Raw genomic sequence first — 22,798 nt, 5'->3', positions numbered from 1 at the left:
GCAGGTTGGCTTTGCAAGTTGTTTGACTAATGTGGAAGTGACAATGATGTCAAAGGGGCAAGAAGTTGCTGACCTGATCATGTGTGCCTACTCAATCAATGTTCAAGATACCAGATTTTTACTCCACACTTGTATGGCTCTCAGCAACTCCCAGCCTGAGGAAGGGGCTGGTGATGTGGTCTCTTCAGTACGATATTGCCGGAGTTCTTGTGCATTCTGGGAAGTACGGGCACAATGACCCCTACGTGTATGCATGTATTCCTTGTTGGGTGCTTCCATTGAATGGGACCTTCTATATTCGCTTCTCACCCATGTTCTATTATGACGCGGAAGTTGCTGACTAGGTATCACTCTCGCCTTCCATAAGGTTGCGGAAAGGATTGGAATCAGTCCCTTCTTGTTGTTCAACATCTTCGCATTCGCATTCTACTCCTCAACCACCACCATCATTGCTCACCCAGCTTTGGCACCCATTGCTAAGACAAAAACCTTTGATTCTTTGGATTTCTCTGTTGCTTTTACAATCTAGCATCTACTCACAGCGGGGCCACTCCTCAAACCCAAGGCTGCTGTTACCTCAAAGCATCCCCAAATTTCTTGGTCGACGTCCCCCACGATAGTCAGTCATGGCGCATCCTCTCTTGGTAACGAAGCAGAGGGATGCTGTTGGTCCCAAACCCTTCTCGAGACCTCAAGCCAAACGCCGCTCGAAAGTCACCTCGACGAAAGACTTGTCTTCAGTGCAAGCAAGTTCCGATTCGGAGCCCAGTCTCAAACGCGACGGCAGCACAAGAAACAGGCACCGCGCCTCCTTGAGCAACTTGTGGCACAAAACTGTCTCTCGTATGCCGACCTTCAGCAAAATAGATGCTTCGAAAGCACAGGATGCCAGGTCAACTCTTAACTCCTCAACAAGTCAGTCGGATTCGCAGACCGACGAAAGTGAGCAGCATCAGATGAACAAATCTGCAACTAGCAAGGACGATATCACGTTGTCCCAGAGGAAGAAAGGTTCGATGGAAACCCAGGCACTCCTTGGTTGTCTTCTCTTGCATGCTGATTTCCTTTGCTTTTAGGTTTGTTCAAACGCCGAAGCCTCGGAAACATATTTGGTACCAGCAGCCGAAAAACGCTCAAGAGATACATCAAGTCCGAGGAGGCTCTCACGGCCTTTGTGGGGTCTGACGTAGAGAAGCCAGTCCATGACAGTTTCCCATCTGCCTCGCTCGTCGCTCCTGAGCTGCCGAAGGTGCGGGCATCAGGAAACTTTGGGAAAGAGTGTGTGATCATCACCGGAGAGCCACCCACGGTGCAACCGCCGATTTGCCCAGGGAAGCATACGCCACAATTACTGGAAATACAGACGGGAGATGGTCAGCCCCCTTCCCTTGATCTAGGAGATGCCCTTGAGAAACGAATTCCCGATGTGTCGCTATCAGCATTGGCTTTGGCCAAGCAGCCTAGGTTCTTGGATCTCAAAAATCTCCTGGTAGACGCCTCGGCAGCAGCAGATCTGAATTTCATCACATCGGCCTTGGACAAGGAAAATAGCAAGCAAAAGCAGGCGTCAATGCCATCCTCTACTGATCAGCATACGCACTCGGGGTCTGGAACACCGCAACCAGCCGAGGCGAAAAGACCGCTTGAGCATGCCAACGAAGCGTTGAAGGCGGAATCTGGTAGCATGGCTGCGAGCGTCATGGCGAATGGTTCGACCTTCGCTGTCGTCCAACCTGAGATGTCCAACAGAATTCTACCTGCGGTAAATACCGAGGCGACTGATGCACCCTCCACTGTCTTCCCGGTCGAGATGTCCAACAGAATTATACCCGTGGTGAACACCGCGCTGAGCAGGTTTCCTACCGAGTCCGACTCTCGGGATGCCATTGCCAGCACAGAGGCGACTGGCCCGAGAATCAACGAGGTAACCTTTCGAGACGCCGCGAACACTCCAATTGAGAAGACCGAGTTTGAACGATCAACGAGAGAGCACATATTGAGATCATACGCTCAGATTTCCGGCAAGTATGGACCTTTCTATCCTACCGCAACGATGCGGACATCGATGAAGCTTGCCTCGCAAGATGGTAGAGGCATTACCTCCCATGGAATAAATGCTGATACTTTACGCAGGGAAGACTGGGAGAGCGATACTACTGTAGCTGGACTGGAGAAAGACAATGTTCCAGGCACAACCCTGATTCGCAAACAGTTAAACGACAGACAACCCCAACAATGCCTATCGTTACCACGCAACGTGAGCGAAGGTAAGACTGAGACCAAGCAGAAATACGGCGAATGGCTGTCGAGGAGCGCTATTCCAGTAACGGATAACTCGACAATGACTCGCGAAATTCATAGAGAGACGATGGACACAGGCTGGCTCGCTGTGGTTCCGGATATGGCCCTAGAACTCGAGTCTACGAAGAAAAACGAATACAGCATTATCTACCCGCCGGACTATGTTTCCAAACCTCGAGTTACCTCAATGAACGCTTTGGTCATGAATCCTCTCCTCAACACAGCAGTTGAACGCCAGCATGCCAACCCCGATGGCAAAGACAGGACTATCACTTGCAATGACACCAGCGGCCTGCGCGTTGATCCAGGTGGCTCAGAGCTCCGAAGGAGAAAGACAAAAAACATGACGTTCATCAAGCAAATGGATATTTCTTTTCTGAACCATTCCTACGATCAAATGCGGAAGTTGGCCTTCCCTGGTGACCCAATCAGTGGCCCTGAAAGCCGGCTTGAGACATCGGTGTATTACGACGGGGGCAGCTGGGACGTTTATGGGGGCTACAGTGATGTGGATGAAGTTTAAGTGTGATAGGCGGTCTGAGGTTTCCTGACTTTTTGGTTTTCGCCTTTTTTCTTTAATCAGCTCGACTCTTCGTTTATAGACATGGGAAAGGCACTGAGGGGTCTAGTAGGTAGTCTTTAAACCCCGGATATGGTGGCTCTTTGTAAGGTAATGGTCAAACCACAACAAAGTAATACCCTGGTTCAATGTTGGCGTTGAACGTCCAAAAAGTAAAAGCCACACCCGTGAGTGCCGTGGATGCAGTGGCTTAGGCTGGGAGCTCCGACTCCAGACGGCCCCATGAGAGAGTACGTACCGAACAGTCCAATCGAGTGGAGACCCCTGGAACACGCTCTCATGGGCCATGGCCCTTTGGAGTAGGTACCTAAACCAACGCGCCCAGGTCAGCCTCAAGTTATTACGCCTGTCCCATGCTAGTCAGGGTCTGGACAAGGTATTTCATCCATTCTCCGACTTGTCTTTGCCCGCCTTTCTCGAATCAAAGTGTCTTTTTGACAGCCACGAACCTATTCGCGACCCCAGAATTCTACCTGAGGCAGTCTCTTCCTCACTCCTTTCGGGCACCCGATCACCCTTTTCACCTTCGATCTCGTACCCATACGTGTCTCGCCGACACCCCTACATTTTCGACCTTTGCGACCAGCACACTTAACCTCATTCCATCCCTCCTCGCCCGAAGCTGTTTGCCCAGGAGATCAATCAACATGGCGAAGGTAGCAACCGACTTTGAGAAGATCATCCAACAAGGTAGAGCCTTTTTCCTTACTACGTAATTGGACGCCGCCCACATTGAACGGATCGCTGACCGGCGGGATATGTTGCTTCGCTTCGCAGGACGAGAGAGGAAGAAGAACGAGGCGCTGGCACAGAAGATCTTCTCCAAGGATAGACGGCAGAGCGCGCCTTCAAAGCTCAAGCCCGGTGCAGGGCCGTCGCTGGCGAGCCGAGTCGGCATCACAAAGAAGGTACGCATTCAACTCATCTCGTCGTTGGTTCCTAGCTTGAAGCAAACCGATGAGCGAGCGTTCGCTAACGTTCTTTTCCACCCGCAATCAGCCGCGCACCGCATCCCTTGGTCCCAAGGCCCTTCCCGCTGGCAACATCGATGGCGACTGGACACATGACCTCCATGGAACGGTGAATGGCGGCGGCAGCGGCGGTAGAGGACGAAACAACAACGGCAACAGCGCCGGGGCAGGCGGCCTCGCGGCGCGCATCTCTGCGCCAGGAGGAGGAAGGTCCGCGCCCACCGCAGCATCAACCGGCAACGGCAACAACAACAGACGACGCGCCGAGCAGAAGGCAGCGAGGGTGGCTGCGGCGATTGAGCGCTCGGGCGCCATGGCCGACGTGCAGATGACCTCTGTCGCGAACGTGGTGCCCACGGGACCGGCGATCAAGCAGGGCCTCTCTATCAGAGGGCTGGCGGGACCGTTTGCGGTGATGGCGCAGAACTTTGCGCCGGGTACGACGGCGGCGGATATCGAGAGCGCGATGACGCCCGTCGGCGGGGAGATGCTGGATTGCCGGATCATCAAGACGACGCCTCTGATTCTGGCGGAGATGGTCTTTGCGACGAAGGAGGGTGGTGATGCGGTCATTTCTACGTTTAACAACCAGACGGTAAGAATCACCTCTTTCCCTTTCTCTCGAGAGCCTGCTATGAATGAAGAGCCTGCTATGAATGAGGCGACGATGGGCACAGTTTTGAGTTCATTTACTGACCTAAGGGTGACTATAGGCCGATGGACGCATCATCAAAGTCTACCCCAAGCCCGGCGGCTACAAGGAGCCCACTACGCGACCCGCGAACCCCCGTTCGACATCGAGCAACTTCGTCGACGGCATGAACGGATTCCCCGAGGCCATGCAGGAGGACAGCGGCGGATTGTACAGCGACGACCTCGTTCGCAAGTCCGGCAACAATAGCAATAGTAACAACAACCGTCGAGGACGTAACTTCAACCGCGGCGGCAGGCGATGAAGGGAGGGGGCGAGATGACACGATGAGAAACATTTCCGGTCCGTGCTAGACGGTAAATTATGACGGAGGCACACACACTAAACAAGACATTCCTATTCACACTACAAATGCGGGGAGTTTCTACTTGGGCGCTGAATTTTCAAGAGCGGGCTTGGGACAGGGTCGAAAAAGACCTAGGCGACTTCATGTGTATGTTGATTCGGCTCGTAAAAGGGGGCGAGAATTTACAAATCGAGGGTGGGATCTCTTGGCAAGGAGGGGAAAGGTTCTTTTTCGAGAGGGCGCAGATCTCTCCACCATCCAGGGAGGCGTGTGTACTAATAGATCAAAGAGACTTTGCCATCCCCCCCCCCCCTTCTCCCTCAGTGGAGTTTCATTTTCTTCTTCTGTTTTGCAGCTTGGGGCGTCTTCGACGAACGGCGTCGGATCATGGTTGAAGCTCAGAAATGTGCATTGGGATTGGGGTATTGTTCTATGGATGTGACGAGGCTTGAGTCGTTCTATATATATCTCAGGTATATATGGCTCAGACATTGTTTTTACATGGTAGTGTACAGTTCATGACATTGATGTTTTACAAGTCCAACATCTCCTGTTCGTCCTTCTTTGCGGGCGTAGTATCCTCTATACGTTGGTTCGGGTCGGTAAACTCGACCGCGAACCGGTTCAGCTTGCTTCGCTTCTCCTTGAGGCTGATGAACGCCTCCTCGTCGGGAGCAAGAGCTTTCTCGTTGACGACCTTGTCGACGGCACTAATCATCTTGCGCGCAAGGTCAGCAAGGTCCTCGACAGCTTCGGCGCGTTTCCGGGCCACGTTTTTGCCCTGGGACTTGATCAAGGCCTCCTTGGCTGCGGAAAAGGGTTGCCAGAGATTCTCCACAGCGGCGGCGAGTTGCTGGCAGTAGCCGCGCTTCGCGCCCTTGGTGTCGCCCGCCTTGTCCATCTGGCGGAAGTTAAAGTGGCAGATGATGGCGGCCTTCATGTAGATGAGGAGGGCGCGCACGTCCACGGGGGTTTTCTGAGCGGCGCCGTGGGCGAGCATCGTGTTCAGGATGGACGTGGCGTCGGAGAATGCGTTTTGGCTCATGTTGTTGTTGATGCAGGCGGAAAGGGCGCGGCGGTAGACGATAGGAGGGACAGGTTTGTCAGAGGGCATTTGCTGTACAGCCTTCGCGGCGTCTTTGCTTGAGCCGCTGCGCTCGTAGAGACGGATCATTTGGTGGTAGTTGTCTGTGTCGGGGTTGACGCCGTAATAATGGACAAAGAGGTCCCAGTATTTCACGGCCAGCTTGGTCTGTTTTTGCTCGCGAACGATGGCGAGGACGAGGGATAGGGTGTTGGCCCGCGGCACGGCATATTTGATCTTTGGCGAGAGGACTGTGGCTTTGCGCTTTGCGCTACCGGTCGCGCTGATGCCCTTCATCTCGTCATTGATGCGGTGTGCGTAGTCGCCCGTGGGCGTGCGGTTGTAGTTCCGGACGCTCATGGTCTCTTCGAGCATGGTGAGAATCTTGCCTCTATCCTTACTGCCTCCGAGGAGAAGAACACGACCCATGGCGCACACCAGGTCCTCGTCGATCTCCAGCTTGCCGTTACGCCAGTTGCGCATGACCTCCTCCCATATATGCTTGCATCGCGTGATCGTTTGCTCCACCGTATCGATGTGCTGTTGGAGAGACTGCCCTTTGCGATTGTCCTGGTTCTCAGCCTCTGCGCGTAGAGTGTTGATGATGGCCGTGTACGTGTAAGCAGTATTCTTGCGGCCTGATTTGGCATCGGCCGAGTCGGCCAGCGTGAACATGTTTTCGACATCGCCTGCGCGGCCGCAGCACTGGATTACGGCATTGACATGTATCGAGTTAGGCTTGATCTTTGCGTCCTCCTTGAGCATCGTTTTGTACAGAGTCAGGGCCTTGGCACTGGCAGATTTCGGTTCGCGGGACTTTGCACAGCCGGTGAAGATGATGGTAAAGGTTTGTTCGTTAGGCGACTGGCCGCGCTTCTTCATGTCGTTGAAGAGACTGATGGCAAAGTTGACTCGCTTCAACTCCATGATTTGGTACTTGATGAGGTGGTTCCAGGCCACGACGAGGTCGGTATCCTTGGCGCTGGCGCGCTGGACAAGGAGAAGTGCCTCATCAAAACGACCCTTCTGGAGTGTGGCCTCGACGTGCTTGGCGATGTTGAAGGGGTTTTCCAGGTGCTCAAGATGTTTCGACACAGCCCAGTCGAGCTTCTGTTTCCGTCTCTTTTCTGCGAATTCCTCGCTGCCGCCGTGGGTGTCCTTTTCTATTTCCTTTCCTTCTTTCAAAAACGCCCGGCCTGCGGCAGTCGTGGGTGTTGCCTTTCTATGGGCAAGTCGGCGTTGGCTGCCGGAGGGCCCATGTTGTAGCATGGGTAAAGTAGACGATAGTTCGGAAAAGGAGGCCTTCCCCGATAAGGGCTGAAGCGCCCGTGTAAGGCAGGCTTTGCAGGATAGCATTCTCGAGGGTCTTTTGTGGCGGAAGGTTATGTAGTGCTGGAGCTTTCCACGAAGACCTCCTTCAATCATGAAAGCGCCTCCGGGAAATTTTGCGACCAACTGCCCAAGCTCTCTTATCTTATCGGGGAGCTTGCCTCCATGCCTGTGCCTGCGTCTTGGGGGTGTCCTGCATGAGGTGGCTTAGCGTGTCGCGCAGAACATTGACGTTGGTTGCGGGGCGGGCCTTTTACGATTGCCCCCACTTTGCTGTGTCTAGCGCAGACTCGACCAATTGGCCTGATGGCAATTAAGCAAAAAACGCGTCGCCAAACACGAACGCGACTTTCATCTCGCGCCGCCCCTGGCTGAACGACCAAATTATAGTGCACATGAATCCCGTGCTTTGTGTTATCCCACCCACAACAGGCCTACTCCGTTCCTCGATACAAACACAGTTCAACACGCCAAATCTTTCAGTACCTGTCGCCGGTGCCGAATAATTCCTTGCTCTATACGATGAATTGAGTGTCCATTCGAGAACTTGATTTTTCCCTTGTGCACTCGACACACCTGTCCTGCCCACCATGCCTAAGGTCGACAGACGCTCAAAGCTGGCTGAGCTTCGAGCTCTGCGAGCGTCCGGCAAGAGAGCCAACTACGAGGTCGAGGAGGTCGACGAGCTTTACGAAGAGGTTGACGAGAACCAATACAAGAAGATCATTAGAGATCGTCTGGATCAAGACGATTTCGTCGTTGACGACAATGGCGAGGGATATGCCGACGATGGCCGGGAGGAGTGGGATCGCCAGCCCCAATACTACTCGGAAAGCGATGAGGATATGCCAGTGAAGGGCCGTGGTAGGCCAAGCAAAGCCTGTAAGAAGACTATCCAATCCATATCCTTGCGAGATCTATCATACTGACACCCAGTAGCAAAAAAGCAGCGCGAAGAAGAAGCGGCCAAGCGAGATGCCAACGACAGAGACATTAGCGAATACTTCACAAAGGGTACTACCAAGACACAAGCCAAGCCAAAGGTTCGTCAGATGCTCCCAAAAAGGAGAGAAACATTGTGCTAATATCAGCCATAGGTCGCCAAAACGAAAGAAGACGACGATTTCCTTCTCGATCTCCTGGGAGAGGTGGACGCCAACATCCCCGCTCCTGCGTCCCGGTCAGCCAAACGTAACAGATCCCCCGAGCGTCGCCGAACCCGTGTGCTTTCTCCCGCCCCCGAGACCAGGACGCGCCTTACCAAGAGAACCAAGACTGTGGATGACAGACTATCGTCTCCTACTTTCGACAACTCAGCAGTCGATGATGGCTATTTGCCCCCTATGGGCGACGACAGAGATGATAGCCCCGCCCCGATCACTGTGGACGATGTTCCCATGTCCGAAGACCCCGCGCCATCATCACCTGCCGCTAAAGTGGCCCAGCGCAAAGCAATGGTCAAGCCGGAGCCCCTAGAGGAGGAAGACGATGATATGATGGAGGTTGCCCACGCTGGTGCGGTCACTGCTGCTAGTGTCAACATCACAGGGTCAAGACCACCGAAGAAACTTATCAAGCCCGATCCCTACCCTACGCCTTTGAGCTCTTCCCCGGTCAAGCCCGCCGCCCCATCAGTCGACTCGTCAGCATGGAACAACATTACCGACCAGCTCAACGTTGTCTCAAGCTCTCCTGCGGAGGCTAGAACCGTCGGCAAGATAGACTATAAGGATGCTATCGAGGAGGACGGCAGTCTCAACATGTTCTGGACTGACTACACCGAGGTCAATGGCAGTCTCTGCCTCTTTGGCAAGGTTTTGAACAAGAAGACTGGCTTGTATGTCAGCTGCTTCGTCAAGGTCGACAACATTCTCCGCAAGCTCTTTTTCCTTCCCCGCGAGACCAAAGTCGAGGGCGGAGAAGAGACAGGCGAGGAAGTCGAGATGATGGACGTCTACTCTGAGATTGATGCTCTCATGACCAAGATGAACGTTGGCATGTTCAAGATCAAGCCATGCACAAGAAAGTACGCATTCGAGCTTCCAGGCATTCCCAAAGAGGCTCAGTACTTGAAGTGTCTCTATCCCTACACAAAGCCTGTCATTGACAGTACGACTACTGGAGATACATTCTCGCGTGTCTTCGGCACAAACACGGCTCTATTCGAGCAATTCGTGCTGTGGAAGAACATCATGGGCCCCTGCTGGCTGAAGATTACCGATGCCGACTTTGGTGCCCTCAAGAACGCCTCTCACTGCAAGCTTGAAGTACTCGTCGAGCACCCCAACATGGTCTCGACGCTCAGCGACTCTGACAACCTCGATACACCTCCCCTGACCTTGATGAGTATCGCGTTGCGGACCGCCTTCAACCCTAAGGCCAACAAGCAAGAAATTCTCGCAATCAGCGCTCGAATCTACGAAAAGGCTTCCTTGGCTGATCCAACTCCGGCCGAGAAGCTTCCCTGCCGAACATTCACCCTCATCCGTCCTCATGGGACAGCGTTCCCCCTCGGATTTGAAAATATGGCAAAGGATAGGAAGAGAGGCCTCATCAAGACCTTCCGCCAAGAGTCAGAAATCCTCATGTTCTTCCTTGCTCAGCTGGATGTCGTGGATCCAGACGTAATTCTTGGACATCAGTTGGAGGGAGTCGATTACAGCGTTTTGCTCAACCGTCTTCACGAGAAGAAGACACACCAGTGGTCTCGGCTCGGTCGACTCAAGCGAACGCAATGGCCAGCGTCCATGAACAAGGTTGGTGGCAATGTCTTCGCTGAGAGGCAAATCATGGCTGGTCGTTTGCTTTGCGACCTGGCCAACGATGCTGGAAAGTCTGCCATGTTCAAGTGTCAATCTTGGAGTTTGACAGAAATGTGCAGTCTGTACCTGCCGGGTAATAACCGCAGACAGGACATCGACAATGAAGCTGCGCTCAAGACATGGGCAACCCAGTCCAAGGATGGTATGATGAACTACGTCTCACACATGGAGGCTGATACCCACTTCATCACTGCACTCGCTTTACAGGTTCAGCTTCTTCCCTTGACTAAGGTCCTCACCAACTTGGCCGGTAACTCATGGGCGAGAACCCTCACTGGAACTCGCGCCGAGCGCAACGAGTACATTCTGTTGCACGAGTTCCACCGCAATAAGTACATTTGCCCTGATAAGCAGACTTTCAGGGGGAGAATGGCCCAGGAAGAAAATGAGGCCGAAGAGGGCGACGGCAAAAAGAAGGACAAATACAAGGGTGGTCTCGTTTTCGAGCCCGAGAAAGGCCTTTACGACAAGTTCGTCCTGGTCATGGACTTTAACTCTCTGTACCCTTCCATCATCCAGGAGTACAACATTTGTTTCACGACTGTGGATAGATCTACTATGGTATGCATATTCGTTTCGTTCCCCTCCAACAAGACCAGATGCTAACTCAGGCAACAGGAGCAAGACGACGAAGCTGTGCCAGAGGTTCCTAAGGATCAGGAGCAAGGCATCTTGCCCAGACTCATTGCTACACTTGTTGGCCGAAGAAAGCAAGTCAAGTCCTTGATGAAAGACAAGAGTGCAACCCCAGAACAGCTCGCCACCTGGGATATCAAGCAGCTGGCGCTGAAACTTACGGCCAACTCCATGTACGGATGCTTGGGCTACACCAAGTCCCGTTTCTACGCGCGCCCTCTTGCCGTCTTAACTACGTACAAGGGTCGTGAGATTTTGCGCAGCACCAAGGAGCTCGCCGAGAGCAACCAGCTCCAGGTCATCTATGGAGACACCGATTCCGTCATGATCAACGCCAATGTCGAGAATGTGTCCGATGCCTTCAAGGTCGGTCAAGAGTTCAAGAAGGCCGTCAACGAACGGTACAGACTCTTGGAGATCGACATTGACAACGTTTTCCGCCGAATCTTGCTCCAGGCCAAGAAGAAGTACGCTGCTATCAATTTGGTCGAAAAGGATGGCAAGTTCATCGAGAAGATGGAAGTCAAGGGTCTCGACATGAAGCGTCGTGAGTACTGTGGTCTGTCCAAGGAAATCTCGAGCAAGATCCTTGACGAGATTCTGTCGGGCAATGAAACCGAAAAGTCGATCTCGCGCATTCACGAATACCTCAGAGAGATCTCTGGTAAGATGCGTGAGCAAGCTATTCCGGTGCAGAAGTACATCATCTTCACACAGCTCGGCAAGGCCCCCACAGAATATCCCAACGCAGACTCTATGCCCCAGGTCCAAGTTGCTTTGAGGGAAATTGCCAAAGGCAGGAACGTACGCCGTGGCGATGTTATCTCCTATGTCATCACTGGCGATCCTCAGAGCTCCGACCCTGCCCCGAAGAGAGCCTATTCTCCACCAGATGTCATGAAGGCCGACTCCGGCCTCTCTCCGGATGTCGAGTGGTACCTTGGCAAGCAAATCTTCCCCCCAGTCGAGCGTCTCTGCGCGAACATTGTTGGAACCTCAAGCTCTCAGCTTGCAGAGTGCCTTGGCTTGGACATCCGCAGGTACAAGTCAGTCCAGGACCAGCAACAAGGTGGGGGCGGCAACGATGTTGAGATTCACCCCATGGAGTCACAAATTCCCGACGAAGTGCGTTTCGCCGAATGTGCCCGTCTCTCCCTGCGCTGCAGGGCATGCAAGAAGACTTCTGTGTTCGAGGGTCTGCTCGCACAGCCTGACCGCGTCTCGGCATCAGGGGTGCTTTGCGACTCTTGCGGCGCCACCATCTCAACGCTCTCGATCGTAGCCCAGCTCGAACATGCCCTCCGAACTCAGACGGCACGCTACTACGAGGGCTGGCTGATCTGCGATGATTCCGCCTGCGGCATGCGCACCCGCCAAATGAACGTCTACGGCACACGCTGTCTAGGCCCCAAGGGCCTTGCACGGGATTGCCTTGGTCGCATGCGCTACGAGTACACCGAGAAGGCGATTTACAACCAGCTCGTGTACTACGCTAGTCTCTGGGACGTCGATAAGGCCAAAACCAAGGCTTCTGCGGAGAGTGGGAGCGACATTCCACGCGAACACAAGGATAAGGTTTTGGCGATGGCGGAGCACAACCGCGTTCGATTTGGCACTGTCAAGGGCGTGGTGGACAAGTATCTCGACAAGTGCGGTAGACAATGGGTCGCCATGGACACCCTGTTTGCCAAGCTGGGCTTCAATAAGCTTCTTGCTGCAGCATGAGGCGACTTGCCACCACACGGAGCTTGCAGACGAAGGATAGGCTGATCATGATTAGGATGGGAAGTTTTGGACATGACGGAAGATTCTGGGGAGTTGATTCGGGGGCTGGCCTCTAAGTTGTGACCGGGTATTTGAACTTGCTTTTAGAGGAGGATGATGATGACTTTGGGAGGAGCTCGGAGTTTGTGGTTGGACTTGGGGAAATCGAGGCGGGCAAACCTAGCCTCTGAACATGTTTTGTTGTTGATGTAGGAAACATCGCTAATATTATTTCAAAGCGGTTGTTCGTACAACATTTTCCTTCCTGCCACTGCATATGTAATTCGTGACCTTCGTGCCCTGGACATTACAAGTTCAATGTCAACGACTGCTTTCCCGCGTTCCCATTCATCAACACTGTGACATGGTAGACGGTGATAGCCAAGTTGAACGGATAGGCGGACCAGAGAGTCGATCGGATACTCACCACTACGGGCCGTTTTGGCCTGTTTCCATGATGAACTGTAATCACATACAAATACACGGTTACATGTTATGAACACAAGAAAGGTTGTGAACTATGTAGTCTCTTCTTTTTTAGGGCTAGGTCCACTGGCAAGCTCGCTGCCGAATTAAATGTACAAAGTCAGAGAAAGCATTAGGTCCCTCCACGCCCGGTCGATTATCCCCTCACCAGTCCTTTTTCGCCAGCGAAGATGCCTAGACCAAAGGAACAAGCTACTGTTGGCGACCAGTGACCTGAAACCCCTAGTCCTGGCTCTTCCACCGAGCACCTCTCTGCCTTCGTAGTGGACAGAGATGGGTGCTGGACCAGTCCACTCCCTCCCATGACCGGGAACCACGCCCAAAAAGTGTTTGTGACGTCGAGAGACCTGCCAGCGATGACCAAGCCAATGCCAAAAGGATGAAAAAAGACGAAAATCCTCTTCTGAACAAATCCCTAAATCCCCTTTTTGCATTCGGAACAGGATCACGACCTTGCCGACGCTCCTGCGTATGCTTTTTGATGTCCCGCCTTGTAAAGAGCAAATTCGCGCACTCTCATAACGTGCGCATGAGCTCTCCGTTGCTGGATGGACTCTCCCGGGGTCGTCTCTTCCTTCGTACGTCTGGCCTGTCTGCATTCAACCATTTCCTAGCCACAGCTCCCCATGTAGCCAGGCACGTAGAAGAAGACCCATAAAGCGTCGTGAACTCGTATTAGAAAAGGAATAAAACACGGTGTGTGTCTTGTGTTTGAGCGCATCATGAAATTGATGCGATCGGGTTGAAGAGGGCCGAATGTAGAAAATGAAACATCCGGAGTCCGAAAATGGAGAACCTCTCTTCCTGGTGAGAGGTTATCTCAGTGTGAATCGTCTATGTCGGTATTCTTTCGAGGTATCATGGTCCGCAGCAAAGATCAGGGTAACTTTTGAAACACGAACTCTGAAAGCCCTCTGTGTAAATGCACCAAACAGCCCCCGCCCCCTGTCTATTTGCTTAAATGCAATGACTTATTGGAAAAGGAAATACTCGGCTACTCTCATTTGCTCTCGGCAGCGGAGCTGTCGGGAACAGCCTTGGACAGTGCAGGAGAGGCAGCAGTCGAAGGAGGAGAAGCCGGGGTTTCGCTGTCCAAGTTGGCGAGTGCACTATCGTTATGGTTAGTTATGGACTAAAACAATTTCCAAATGCGTGGAATAGCTTACCTGAAGGCGTTTTGATGTTGGGTGGTGGGGGGAGTGCCGGTGCGGGATGAAGCACCAGAGTCCTCGCCAGGGCGGCCAAGAGAGCCGCCAGGTCCGAGTCTGCGTCCGCTGTTGCTGCGAGAGCTGAACATGGAGGTGGGACCAAGAGAGATATTGCCACTGGCAGCTCTGCTCGTCGAGCCCTTCAGGCGGCGCAAGTCGTCCATACCGACTTGGTTGGACTGGGCCTGCATGTAGCCAGAGGAGAAGTTGCGAGAATCACCACGGCCGACATTGGGGCGGCCGCCGGGACCGCGTTGGCTGCCGCCGCGCTGGTTCTCCATTGCCTTCTGGGCAGCAGCTGCCTCAGCCTACATAAGGAGTTAGTAAATGGTATTTTGGCAGGATTGGGGGTGGGTGATCATACCTCTGCGCGAATCTCATCAAGAGTCTTGGGACCCTTGTTGGCCTCCTTAGAAGCCCAGCCAGCCTTGCGAAGGTCGACGACGTCCAAGAGCATGAACTTCAATCTGCTGGGAAGCTCAGGCATGTCCATCATGTGCTGGATGCGGTCGAAGTAGACGTTCATCAAGGCCTTGCCCTTCTCCGAAGCGTCAAGGTTGTTACCAATGGTTCTCAACAACTTGGAGAGAGACTCTATCTCAGCCTCGTCGGGGATACCCTCGTAGTCGACAAGCTTGCGAACACACTCGTGCATGATGCGCTCCGTCAACATGCCAAGCTTGTACAGCTCACCAATGAATTGGACGAGACCAAGACCACGACGCTTGGCGGCAGCGGCAATGTAGTACTCGTCGGAAAGCATGGCGGCCTCGTTCGTTTGGGGCTTGCCCTCGTCTTCCTCGGGCTTAGCGGGCAGGTTGACCTTCCAGCCGCGCTCGAACTCCTCCTGACAACGGTTGAGGAGGTACTTGCGGAACAAGGCACCTCCGCTAACAACGACACCGTTCTTGTCCTTGATGTTCTCATCACGGATCTCAGGGCTCATCGTGTCAAGCATACGCTTGCAGAACTTGGCGTACATGGAAGCCCAGTGGGCCTCGTCGGTGGCCTTCTCGAAGGTCAGCTGAATAACCTGGCGGAGAGTACGGCCATCGGACTCGTCCTTGGACTGGCCCGCGATGGCCAGAATCTGATCGGCAATCTTGTCGAACTTCTCCGGAGTCATCTTGTTGAGAGCAGCCTTGACCTTGCGCTGAACCATCTGAGGATCCATGTGGTCGCCGCCAGGAGTAGGACCAGATGCTGAGGGACCCTTGCCAACACTGGTAGGCTTCCAGCCTGAAGCGGAAACAGTGATGGGCTTGAGCTCCATGCCAGCCGTAAGAGGCATGGTCTTGGCCGCCTGCGCATCCTTGGCGTTGTAGTCGTTACGCCTGCTGCCACCACCTCTGGCAGAACGGGTTCGGGGGGAGTTGGGTCCCATGTTGGAGGAAGAGGGTGTTCGGTTCACCATCTGAGGACCAGGGAACTGGCGGAAAGTGCCCATATTACCAACGGGGCCGCCACCTGAGCCCATAGCTGCGTTGGCCATAGCGAACCGTTCAGCAGAAGTTGTGCCGCGGACGTTGTTAGAGGGGCCGCGGAAGCTGCCCATGGCACCGACTTGAGGTGCAGCGGCGCCACGTTGGGAGCCACCACGACCGGAACCAGCACGAGGGGTAGAAGCAGAACGAGAACCATCGTTGTCGCCAATGAGAGACTTGACTTGCTGGTGGAACTCTGTGGAAGGCTGCTCGGTGAAGACCTTCTGGAACTGCAGCAGGAACTGAGCATCGTACTTGAATGTCTTGCCCTTCTTGGCAACAGCAGCGTTCAAGGCAGGGTTGGGAGAGCTGATACCAGCAGGGTACAGGTCTTGGTTCATGACAGTCAAGAATCGGGCAGACTTCAGGGACTGAAGAGCAGCGCTGGGCTGGGGCGGCTCAACAGGCTTGGTGTTGAGGGGAGCCAAGTTAAGAGGTGACGGCTTGGGGCCGCGCTTCTCGGTGGGAGTAGCCTTGGGAGCGGAAGCCTCGGTAGGGGTCGAAGCCTTGGAGTCACCAATGCTGAGGTTGGACAGCTTGTCGGCAACATCGCCAACCTTTGCGGGCTCGCTGTCACCAGTCTTTCCGGCGAGCAGCTCGGCGACGGAAGGGGTGTTTCCGCCCTGTGCACGCTTTCTCTCCTTCTCCTCTTCGAGACGCTCCATCTCGCGCTCGGCCTCACGGAGCTTGCGGTCAGCCTCAGCAGCGTTGGTAGCCTTGTTTGCCTCGTCAAGCTTCTTCTGTGCCTCCTTCTCGGCTTGCTTCTTGGCGGCGTACTCGGCGGCAGCCTTCTCGCGACGGGCATCTTCCTCCTCCATTTCGCGGATCATGCGCTCCATCTCGTCCTCCTCATCAGCGGGAGCGGCAGCAGGCTTCTCGGCAGGCTTCTCAGCCGCCTTCTCGGCTTCCGCCTTGGCCTTGGCCTCAGCAGCCTTCTTCTCTTCCTCAGCGGCAGCGGCCTTGGCCTTCTCCTCCTCATCAGCCTTGCGCTTCGCTTCGGCTTCTTCCTCAGCCTTGCGAGCGTCTTCCTTTGCCTTCTCCTCAGCCTTGCGGGCTTCTTCTTTGGCTTCGGCAGCCTTCTTCTCTTCATCGGCGGCCTTGGCCTTAGCATCGGCCTCTTCCTTCGCCTTGTCCTCGCCACCCTTGGCCTGCTGTATCTTGGCTCTCAGCTCATCCTGAATCTCTTGACGAGTCTTGGGAGTAGCCTGGCTATCTGTGCGGGCGTGGGAAGGTGTTGCGGACTTAGGGGGAGGAGTAGGTGTAGAGGTAACGATGGGGGAGTCTTGGACTGCTGGACGATAGGAGGGGCAGGCGACGACGGAGTCTTGATGCTCTTCTTGAAGTCAACCGCTTCGCCGGCAGCGTTCTTGATGACAATAGCGGCACTCTTCTTGGGGCGAACGAAGTTGCCAGATGACGCGACAACCGGGGTCTTGACTTGTGCGTTCTGAGGCTGGGGAGTTCCAGACACAACAACAGGCTGGTTCGGCTGGCCAGTGCTAGAGGAGGGACGCTCAGAGTGAGAGGAGGTGCGTGACATGGGAGTCGGCGCAGGCTGGTGGAACGCAGGCGGGGCGTAGCCAGGCTGGAAAGCCGGGGGCGCTCCGGGAGAGGGCATATATCCCATCTGGTTGTAGTAGATGGGTCGGCCAAACTGGTCGAACTGGTGGTTTGCCTGGGGAGGGTAGCCGTACTGTGCCTTTGTTTCAGTTAGCAATCTTTCGTAGTTACCGCTTTCAGGAGAGAGATCGATAGGGGGAACTGGGGAACGAGAGATTTGACAAAAGCCACTAGGTTCAGTCGATACGTAGGCCAGCTCAGTGATGCCATAGTCGCCCAAGTCTGTACAGTAACTCGGGTTCAAACCGTTGCGGTCGGCCCAAAGTTGCTCTCCATGCTTGTTGTGGCGCCGAGGTCTGCTGGAGTCGAATGGCAAGTCATGCGAGAATTCGACTTGTCTCGACTTCACATGGGAAGACTTCTCCCAGTGCTTCAAATTCTTCTTTTTGCCCTTGAAAGAAGGAACGAAAACAGCACCCAAATTCGACGGAACAGAAAGATCTTGAAAGGGAGGGGGAATTACATTTGGGGGCGGGCCCTGCTGGTAGTACTGAGGAGAGGGAGCTGGCATCGGCATGGGATGCATCTGCGCCGGGGGCATGTTCGGGGTTCCGGGCTGGGAATGGCCGGGCTGAGAATGGGCCAGAGCAGGGCTTCGGGCCGGCTGAGGCGAGTTCGGGTAGGGTTGCATGGGTCTTCCGGGGTGGAAGGCAGGCGGCATACCGCCGCGGCCCTGGCCGTTTCTGTACTGCTGTTGGTTCGGGGGGAATCCCATGTTGGCCTGGTACGGGGGCTGGTGAGGGTTGAAACCACGACCACGGCCGCCCTGGGGCTGGAACCCTCCACGGCCCGGGCCTTGGTTAGGGCCAGTGGCGTCGCTGTGCTGAGAAACGCCGGACTCGCGTCGGATATGCTGGCCGGGCATCGCAGGAAGAGCGGCCTGGCTCTGGGGAGTAGAGGCTTGTCTCATGTGGCGCTGAAAAGAAGATTGAAAGTCAGTGGCGCGAACGCAAGCACAGTGTCCGAAGAGGACGGGGCTGATATCACTTACATCGCCATCGCTTCCGAGACTGCCAAAGGTCATCGCGTTGGGCTGAGCCATGCCTGAAGGGGGGCGGCCACCGCTAGCAGAGGGCTGGGGGATAGGAGAGGGAGAGTGCGCGGGAGAAGGCACTCTCTGGTTGGATCCAGGAATGGGGATCGGAGCAGCGGTAGCTTGAGGGGTGCTGTGCGCGACAGCAGGAGAGTTGTATCCGAACTGAATGCCGGGCTTTGCACCACCGACGGGGCCGCCGTTGGGAGCGAAGCTGTTGGGGCCGTTGGCGCTAAGGGTAACGGAGCTCTTGCGAGCGTGATCGGGTGCGCTTCCGTTCATGTTGTTGGCGGAAGAGCCGTGAGCGACTGCAGGGGCAGCAGGCACAGCAGGTGTGATAGGAGGACGTCCATTTACTGGTGACGGAGCAGACGGCTTTGCATTTTGCGCAGAGGAGCCACCGACCACCACAGGTGGGTTGGATCCCGTCGCAATCAGCGGCGTGGAGGCTTGCTTCTTGTTCGCACCGGCAGCGGAAGCATATGAAGGAGCCGAAGTCGCAGCAGAGGGGGTGGGCGCCGGGTTGGACTGAGGGCTGGCAGTCGAAGTCATATGTGGAATCTCGTCGTAGCGCGTCTGTTCGTGGAGAAAGTAGCGTTGATGAAGAACCGTGTCGAAACGAAGCTGACGTCGGTGTCGGGTAGTTGTCGAAGGTGCGGCAACTGGGACGATTGCTCGGATGCCGAATCACTGATTCGATTTCGGGTACGGTTTTGGTGACGGATCGCAGAAATTCAAAAAAATGAATGACCGTGTCAAGAAGAACTCGAAGGAGAAAAAAATCCTCGCAAAAAGATGGATCGGATCGTTTCGGAGGGTGCGAAGTCGATTCGGTCCAAAAGGTGGATGCGGGAGGAGAGATTTTTTTGTTGTTGCGGGTGAGTGCTCGTGGATTCCTTGACGGCAGGAAGGAAATATCGCTAGGCGATGGGGGTGGAGAGGGGGGCAACAAGGTATGTCTGCCTACGCAACGGGTCCTGGAAGAAACCAAATAAAGGTGTCCTTTGACCGGCGGGTATTGCAGAGGAGGGGAGAGTCGTCTTCTGAAGGGTGAGCTACAGAAGAAACTGTCGATTCGGAAAGGGTCTCTCTGGTGAAGGAAAAATTATTCCACCTGGACCAGTTTCGGTGTTTGTGGTAGGTTTAGAAGAAGAAACGATCAAAAAAATTTTGGGCGACGAGATAATATGGCGTGGACCTGGGTGTGAGTGGGAGGGAAGGACCCAGGAAAAAGGTACATTGGGTTAAGTACCTCATCATAAGCCCGCGCCGCGCCCACACCCGCCTCAGACCTTTTTCTCCATTCACTTGCCCGCCCTCGCCCTCGCTCGCCCTCACCCTCACCTTCCAGGTACAGATGAAAGTCTCTTGCCAAATCAGTGATGAAGGCAATGAGGCTTTGGTAAATATCTCCGAAGCCGTCTTGGGTTCCATTCTCTGTTTATTTGAATAGCTGATCATTTATCTACCTTACCTCATCTCACCATTTCTCCCGTGGGTGTTGGCATCAATTCACTGAAGCAAGACCTAATACCCATTCACTCAGGCGAAGTGAACCACCTACCTACCTTACGCTCCCTCCCGAGTCCCAACCTCTACGGGTATCCATACCCCAGTGAAGAAGGCCCCGACCCATCCTTTTTTTTTTTTTTTTTTTGCGGGATGACAGTGCGTTGGTAACCAAATCTCTCGCTTATCAACACGGTATCGGACCCGCAATTGCCACGCACAAAAGACAGTGTGGATTCCACCCGGAGTGGAAGGGACCTTTGATTTATCTTTACTTCCGTCACTTGCCTATCGCTCTGCCACCTAAGGTACTCTGGCGGCGTAACCCTCTTGGTCGGGCAGCTGACACGGGCCGACGTAGCAATTATTCATCACCAGCCTGGTGATGAAGTTGAGGCACTGTCAGTAAAGAGCCATCTCATTCAGCCTCATTTCTCCAGCTTGCTTCGTACTCATGTGTATTTTTATTGCCTGACTGAGCCACATGTTGTCTTTGTCTTGTGTTTCGAAGCCTAGGAAGGTGCATAAGTAGTAAGGTATCCTTGGGTCAGCCTGTCTTGGATGTATAGAGAGGGATTGGTACGTAGGCACCTAGAGTAAGGAGGGCACAAAGAGTGCACAAACAATGCCTAGGTGGCTGGCTGCTTCGCCCCTGCTTCCTTTCTCGTTTCTCATTTGCACGCAAGTTCACCATGTTCGAGATATTTTACAGTATGAGGAATCGGGAAAAAGGTCAAGAGGAAGATTGAAATCTTGTATTTGTGGTACCAAGGTTGCAACTCCATATCAACATCTCGCCCGAATCATGATATCATCCCAAGATGGCCTGACGTTGGCAAGTTTCCTAATCAGGGCCCTCTTAGTGGAAGATGGCTTGGAGAGTGCTCTGCAACTGTCGTCCCTCCGACGCGCCGGGTGTTGGGTCTGATTACTTGCATGCCTTTCCCCAACTTCCGGTTCTACCTGGGCCGGACTCAAGTCTCAAGCGTACCTTAGCTTGGGGTACTTGGAAATACAACGAGACTGATACAGACTACGGAAGGGCACGCACCACGTCAATTCCTGGTTATTTCCTCAGGTTGTTCTCACTCGCCGGCTGGGCTTGGATACGACAAGGAGGAGTTACAGTGCCACAGTGCCACAGTGGTAGTAGATGTGGTTATTCATGGAGATGCTGGGGGCCAGACCCTTGTTCTTTTTACAATCTGGGCAGCAAACTCTAGGACCCTTTTCTGTCCTCTTCTCTTTTTTTTTTTTTTTTTTTTTCCTGTCGTTGTTTTTTCTGTCCCCGTACGGATACTGCTCCTGAGTCCCGTCCTGCCCACTCAGCTTCCATAGGGTCCTCTCGCAACAACGTCCAACCGACCAACTGCCTGCCTCGGAGTCGCTGTACAAATCATCGTGGAACTCCGGTGTTCGGCACCTGGCGGCAGGCTGTGTGGAAGTGCGAGCTTTGCATGCCAATGGGTGGAGTCGAACAGGCCCTCCCGCCACATTCTTGAGAAGATCCAAAGTCTTTCGAGTTTCCACGGCTGGAAATTGGAGAAAAGGGTGTTGAGTGAAAATGCCATTATCAGATGCCTGGGCCGGTTGATAGGCTCTCAGACAGCCGAACAACCAAGGTTCCTGACGGAGATGGCTCGACCCTTCAGTTGGGCTCCTTCCAGATCCGCGAATCATCCGTCCAGGCATGTTAGGTAAGGTAGGCAGGCAGGTGGTAGGGTAGAGTTGGGTTTGCACTTGCACTTGCAAACTGCTTCATCCTCTTGCCATGCAACACCAGCCTAGCAAGATGAGAGGTGTCCCGTTTTCTTGCTATCGGGGGTTTACCATGCCAAACTCGCACTTGGCTGGGCCTCAGGCTGTGGAATGCACTTCAGATGTTCAGACCCAACCTACTTTAAGTGACGAGTGCACCTGCATCACTACGCCATCAACCACACTAGCTAACCATCAGCTACCTTACTTCTGCAACATGTAGCTCTGACGCCTGCCGTGACGGTACCGGCTGTACATATAGCAAAACACACATATATGCAATACCCCCGAACACGGTCAACGCGGTCTCTGGCTCGCTCTCCCACTCTTCCTAAGTATCGGAAGGGCGCAACAGTGGCCACGACTATTGGAAGCTTCTGCAGCCGTGCCTCGAGAATCTGCACGCGTACCTGACCCGGCAACCCGTAACAATGCCTTCCATATTCCTTCTTCCCTATTGCCTTGTACGGATACAGACAGTGATTCCAGGCAACTTCGACAATCGCTTCGACTCCGTACAAAGAGGAGGAGGAAATTTTAACTTGGTCCGGAATGTCGGTTTCAAACAGTGACCCTGGTCTCTCGAACAAGGAGCCAGAACACAAGAGGCGAGCAAGGCTGGACAAGGGCCACCCCAAACACCCCTACCCTGCCCGAGCTCGTACCCCTGCAGCTGCCCGGCGTCGGAGAGAGACTAACACGTGCGATTTGTCCTCATCCTTTTTTCTTTTTTTTTTTTTTTGCCCTCCTTCTTTTCCCCATGGTTAGTATGCTCTTTTGCAATGCCGTACTTCCAGAGGAGGGCAGTCTCAACCTAGGAGTAGCTGCTATTGTTATCAACACCAGGGAGTTTGCCATTCCTCAACTTCTAGATCCCAATACTAGGTACGGAGGCAACGGCTCAGTTCACTCGTCTTATTCGTGCAACAGCACGGCAGGTTACAGTTCTTTTTTTTTTTTTTTTTCCCCTTCTTTGCCAATAGAGTTGCCACCACGAATCAGTGCGGCAGAATCCAACACCAGTCCGGACGAGGCGAACGTTCCCGCTCCCCCCGGAAACCCAGCCAACCAGTCACTTCGTCTTAATTCGGCGGCATCGCCTCCGGTGTCCTAAGTCCGATGGCTAAGAAAGCTCCCGTCGCGTACAGCTGTCCACACCAGTCACGATCATTCGCAAGTCAGCTCACTAATGAGCTTCTCATTCAGTGTATCCAG

General features: G+C 54.0%; 5 protein-coding genes across 5 annotated transcripts; 3 read left to right on the top strand and 2 right to left on the bottom strand.

Annotated features, from left to right (window-relative positions):
* The first annotated feature begins 916 nt into the window (after nt 1-916).
* Nucleotides 917-2,252, top strand: BDZ83DRAFT_243005 (uncharacterized protein). Its single transcript, XM_060501880.1, has 3 exons — nt 917-1,011; nt 1,077-2,021; nt 2,134-2,252. Exons 1-3 carry the CDS (start codon nt 957-959, stop codon nt 2,160-2,162), a joined length of 1,029 nt encoding a protein of 342 aa, XP_060371273.1. The 5' UTR covers nt 917-956; the 3' UTR covers nt 2,163-2,252.
* Nucleotides 2,253-3,528: 1,276 nt separating this feature from the next.
* BDZ83DRAFT_646191 (uncharacterized protein) lies at nt 3,529-4,808 on the top strand (the record flags this gene model as incomplete). Its single annotated transcript, XM_060509933.1, has 4 exons — nt 3,529-3,571; nt 3,659-3,789; nt 3,881-4,447; nt 4,566-4,808. 4 exons carry the CDS (start codon nt 3,529-3,531, stop codon nt 4,806-4,808), a joined length of 984 nt encoding a protein of 327 aa, XP_060371272.1.
* A 574-nt stretch (nt 4,809-5,382) lies between these two features.
* BDZ83DRAFT_565296 (pentatricopeptide repeat domain-containing protein) lies at nt 5,383-7,290 on the bottom strand (the record flags this gene model as incomplete). The annotated part of the gene is made up of 1 exon (XM_060503737.1): nt 5,383-7,290. One exon carries the CDS (start codon nt 7,288-7,290, stop codon nt 5,383-5,385), a length of 1,908 nt encoding a protein of 635 aa, XP_060371271.1.
* Nucleotides 7,291-7,853: 563 nt separating this feature from the next.
* BDZ83DRAFT_565263 (DNA polymerase) lies at nt 7,854-12,446 on the top strand (the record flags this gene model as incomplete). Its single annotated transcript, XM_060503732.1, has 4 exons — nt 7,854-8,145; nt 8,203-8,306; nt 8,361-10,646; nt 10,704-12,446. The coding sequence occupies 4 exons, from the start codon at nt 7,854-7,856 to the stop codon at nt 12,444-12,446; spliced, it is 4,425 nt and encodes a 1,474-aa protein (XP_060371270.1).
* A 1,525-nt stretch (nt 12,447-13,971) lies between these two features.
* Nucleotides 13,972-18,868, bottom strand: BDZ83DRAFT_646188 (uncharacterized protein; the record flags this gene model as incomplete). The annotated part of the gene is made up of 5 exons (XM_060509932.1): nt 13,972-14,080; nt 14,138-14,487; nt 14,544-16,904; nt 16,961-18,199; nt 18,275-18,868. 5 exons carry the CDS (start codon nt 18,866-18,868, stop codon nt 13,972-13,974), a joined length of 4,653 nt encoding a protein of 1,550 aa, XP_060371269.1.
* Between the last annotated feature and the right edge of the window lie 3,930 nt (nt 18,869-22,798).

The sequence above is a fragment of the Colletotrichum acutatum genome (genome assembly GCF_030867785.1).
Source record: "Colletotrichum acutatum strain CBS 112980 chromosome Unknown BDZ83scaffold_3, whole genome shotgun sequence".
In the NCBI taxonomy this organism is placed as follows: Eukaryota; Fungi; Ascomycota; class Sordariomycetes; order Glomerellales; family Glomerellaceae; genus Colletotrichum; species Colletotrichum acutatum.
The sequence above is the reverse complement of the archived record's forward strand: the minus strand, read 5'-3'. Positions and strand labels throughout refer to the sequence as shown.